General features: G+C 33.1%; 1 protein-coding gene across 1 annotated transcript; it reads left to right on the top strand.

Moving 5' to 3' along the window:
• The first annotated feature begins 1,618 nt into the window (after window positions 1-1,618).
• LOC106784653 lies at window positions 1,619-2,748 on the top strand. Its single transcript, XM_014744440.1, has 3 exons — window positions 1,619-1,969; window positions 2,162-2,264; window positions 2,387-2,748. The coding sequence occupies exons 1-3, from the start codon at window positions 1,619-1,621 to the stop codon at window positions 2,746-2,748; spliced, it is 816 nt and encodes a 271-aa protein (XP_014599926.1).
• Window positions 2,749-4,556: the final 1,808 nt, after the last annotated feature.

Raw genomic sequence — 4,556 nt, 5'->3', positions numbered from 1 at the left:
ATACATATATGTGTATATATGTAATTGTGTGTGTGTGTGTGTGTCGGAAGGAACGAAACGAAAACGACAAGAGAGAGACGTTATCGGTGGTGGGCCGTGAGAGTCGGAGGGTCAGAGTAGAAAGTGCTGTCCGTACCGATGAAGGTCGGATCCGGGATGTTTGAACCTGATCCATACTAGTTTTCTTTCATTCATGAAGATCGAGTTTCGCATACGCCAAACTGGATAGATTCGTCGATCTTACGTGTGTATCATGATTTCATCTTAACTTCTCATCCTTTACCCCTTTCCCTTCCCTTCTCTTCTCTTCTTTACCTGTCCCCATCCCTTTCGCAATTTCACAATGCCTAAGGGAGAGTGTGGCCAATATTTGGAACCTCGGTCAAGACTTTTACCTCTTAAACGTTTAATTTTCTTTTTCTTCTTCTTTTTTCTTTTTTTTTTTTTTCTTCTGTTAAAGGAAAAAGCAGTAAAGCCGGTAATGCTAACACGACGACCAATTATGTGGGTGTTTAACTTCAACGAGTTCTATGTTGAACGATAAGATACCCAACGAGGTCTTATTTGCGTTATACGTTTGTTTTATATATTATTATACTATTAATATTTAACTATTTCACACACATTAGTATATAACACAATATATTTGGTATATATCAGATACGAACAGAATAATTGTGTCGATATTTTTTATGATTGTTTTAGAAATCAGAACGTACGAAGAATAACTGCGAGTGCAGTGCAATGAACAAAAAAAAAAAAGAAAAATCAGAAAATATTTTATATTATTGTTATTAACATTTAATACCATTAAAGTTTTGTTTACAAAGATTTATTTCATTAGTATAACACAAAAATTTGTTACATCAAATACGAACATATTAATAGTTGTTGTGAAACCAGAACATACGAAAAATAACTGCAAGTGCAGTAACGAACAAACAAAAATCAGAGAAGAAAGAGAAAGAAAGAGAGAAAGAATTTAGTATAGTTATTTGACTAGGTGGTTTGCTCGTCCTCTATTCGTTGATCGTAGGCAGGTCGCAGGTCGCAATAGGCTGATGAACACCTACAAGATGGTGTTAAGTACACAACTATTATTGGTGTTGAACGAATACCTACACACACACACACACACACATACAGAAAGAAATACGCAAGGGAACCGTTTAAACGGCCACGGACAAGGACAAGGTAAGGAAAGGCTTGGTCAGGTGCGCGCGAGCGCAACGCTTACGAACGAACCGCACGTGACGCACTCTCGGATAGGAACAAAAAAAGAAAAAATCAAAAGAAAAAAGTATAGGTGGGGCAAACGTGACGGCGATGGTAGAGGGGCCCACCAAATATAAGCTTAAGAGATTGCCCGATGGACCACACGAAATTTCACTACGCAACCGGTACGAGTTTCGAAAACTCTAGGAAGATAATAATAATAATAATATAAAAAGGGAGTTTTTTTTTTCTCGATTTGGTAATAATAATCCGTTTGAAAAATATATATTCGTTTCATTTGCTTTTATTGAACGCGCGGGAAATTATATTTTTTTCTCAATCGATCGTTCGGTGTGACAATTAATTGGTGAAATAAAATCGAAGGAAGGAGAAAAAAAGAAAAATGACGAAGTTAATAACATTCGTAATATATTTAATTACCATTGTTGTTTTGGTAAACGGTCAAACGTTGGACGAGTGTCTACAAAAGGACAGCATATCATGCGTGCAAAAGAGCATCTACAGAAAGGCAAAGGAATTCTTTGATAAGGACAGTTTGGAGATATTACCTGGTGTCAATTTGGTCAAGAGTCAGGATCCTAATTCGAAAGAAAGGAATGCTGCCAGATCAAACAAAGATATTATTTACGATCGTGAAATCGATGATGCCAATGACGTAGCAGAGAGGCAAAATCTTCTCGAAAATTTCGTCGGAGAGGAAGCCAGTAATTATTTAACCGGACGTAGTTTAAAGGTAAATACGCGTTTTAAATAATCGTATCATTCATTGATTTAAAGATTTTCTTTTTTACCTTTTTCTCATCTCGATTCTTCCAATCGAGTTCGAACGATTCTTTTTTATTTTTTTTAATTCATTAAATATTATTCCAATGGAATTATTATTTATTTATATATATTTTTCTTTTTTTTCTTTTTTTCTCGATAGATTAATTTTGCGCCAGTATTTGAAAAGATCGGCGAATCGGCACGCGTAATCACCGATACGATGCCACAAGAAATTCGTCAAGCAGCCGACGAGATTGTCGAAGGTAAAAAAATTATAACATTTTTTCAAATGTATATAATGAAAAAATTCTTTTGAAAATAATATTTATTTATCATAAATTTGTATATATATTTTATAATCGATTCGTAACATTTTCTTTTCCAGGACGAGTAAGAAAGTTAAAACTTTTGAAAACGATATTACCTCTATTGATAGCTGCCAAAGTTAAAATCGGTGCACTGGCTACCGGAGCTTATTTGTTAATCGCATTGATTGCCAAAAAAGCCATAATCGCGTCACTCATTTCGATAGCAATATCTGCGTTTATCGGTTTGAAATATCTTTGGTCATCGAAATCTGGCGGTGGTTTTACACCATACAATAGTGGTTGGAGTGGTGGAATCAGCAGCATAGGTGGTGGTTGGGCACCACCCGTTTCTTCCGGTGGATGGGCCACTTCCGGTTCAGGTGGTTGGGACGATGGACATTACGCTCAAAATCAAGCATATTCGAGTTATCATCATTGACGATAGTTTTATTCTTCTTTTTTTTTTTTTTTTTTATTATTATTTAAACTGATCTGTCGATGATAACAATTCCCTCCCCTCCCCCATATCTCGTAATTTTATTATTATTATTATTATTATTATTATTATTATTGTTTCGAATATCTTTCGTTATTTTTGATTTATTTTGTTTGTTTGTTTGTTTGTTTGGCGACAAATTGCGCGACGGGAAATGGAACATAAAACAGAAAAAGAAAATTTATATTTTAATTTATTTATGTGTGTATGTGAGAGAGTGGGAATCATCATCCGTAGTAGAAAAAAGCAAAAAAAAAAAAACAAATTCAATCTCGTTAGGAAAGTAAACGATAATATTTTATATTCTTGTACATAATAATAAATGATATCAATATTTTTGTTCTAATTATATAGCCACGTGAGCGTGTTCAACCAATGGGAACGGATCAATCTAAACGCATAACTTACTCTGAAGTATATTTTTCTTCTTTATTTTTTTTTTTTTTTTACTATTTGTGCACACGACGACACGACTACGTATAGATGTTGCATATTCCGAATGTGTGTAATAATCCATGCGAGAATTAACTTCTTTCCATTCTTTTTCTATATTCTATCTCTCCTATCATCGATTTCCTTTCCTCTTCTTCTTTTTCTTCTTTATTTTCTTTCTACTCACCGTAACTCTCAAAACCATCTAGTCTACCATCATGGATGTACGCGAATTCCGTTAACCTACTATAGCCGGTATACTAATCAATCTTGTAATGCTCACTGTAATTCTTATAATATAATTTATATGAAAAAAAAAAAAAAACAAAAGAAAATAAGGAAAAAGAAAACAAAAATATGCCATGCATTTATTTATAACCTTATACGTAATCCCGATAAATATATGTATATATATATATATATATATAAGTTTAACAATTTTCCACGAAGATACTAATTGTAAGATAAAGTTGGAAAGTAAAGAAAGTATTTTTTCCTTTATTTTTTCTTTTCTTTTTTTTTGTTTTTCTTTTATATATATTTTATTAGTTTCTTCTCATACTATACAATCGGTAATGCATTTTAAATGTTATGAAATATAAATCGAATGTCGATTTTACACTTGCACTTTGCTTATGCTTCACTCGAGCGTAGAATACCGTAATAAGTATAAACGAAAATGAAAGGTTTTAAATTAAAGTGAGGACGACGGGAGTAGTAATAGTGATTCACAATCTTATGTTTCACGCATTCTCGCGTGAAAGAACTTCGAAATTAATTTGAGAGATCGTTAAAAAGAGTAATAAGTATAAATAACGAAATAAAAAGAAAATAAAATAAAAGAAAAAGAAGTGATAAAAGAAAAACATTAAGAAACGAAGGAGTCGATGACAACTGGTCGTTATTTTTGAAACAGGTCGTTTCTTCTTCGATGCATCGAAATCTCCCCTCCCTCCCGCGTGTCCGTGTAAAATCGAACTGGCCAAGCTAAAAGAGAAATCATTCGTCTACCTCGCATCGAACTTTCCACTCTTCCGCGAACGCCCGAAACATATTTTTTATACGAGTGAAATTGCCATCCAATGAGAACGCGTTGTTCGTCAGTAATCAGTTTTATAAATGAAGAACAAACTAAATATAACGAAAGAACTAACGAATGACTGTTATTCTTGATATTTACTTCAACTCCATCCTTGAACTAGACCGACGTTAAAACACGAATACACTGTGAACAAATATTTTACGAACAAATATTGTCTCCCGAGATTGATATTATTCATATATTCATATATTTTAAAAATATTATATTTTTTTAAATT

This window comes from Polistes canadensis, unplaced genomic scaffold (genome assembly GCF_001313835.1).
Source record: "Polistes canadensis isolate GaletaPanama2010 unplaced genomic scaffold, ASM131383v1 scaffold_2, whole genome shotgun sequence".
Taxonomy (NCBI): Eukaryota; Metazoa; Arthropoda; class Insecta; order Hymenoptera; family Vespidae; genus Polistes; species Polistes canadensis.
The sequence above is the reverse complement of the archived record's forward strand: the minus strand, read 5'-3'. Positions and strand labels throughout refer to the sequence as shown.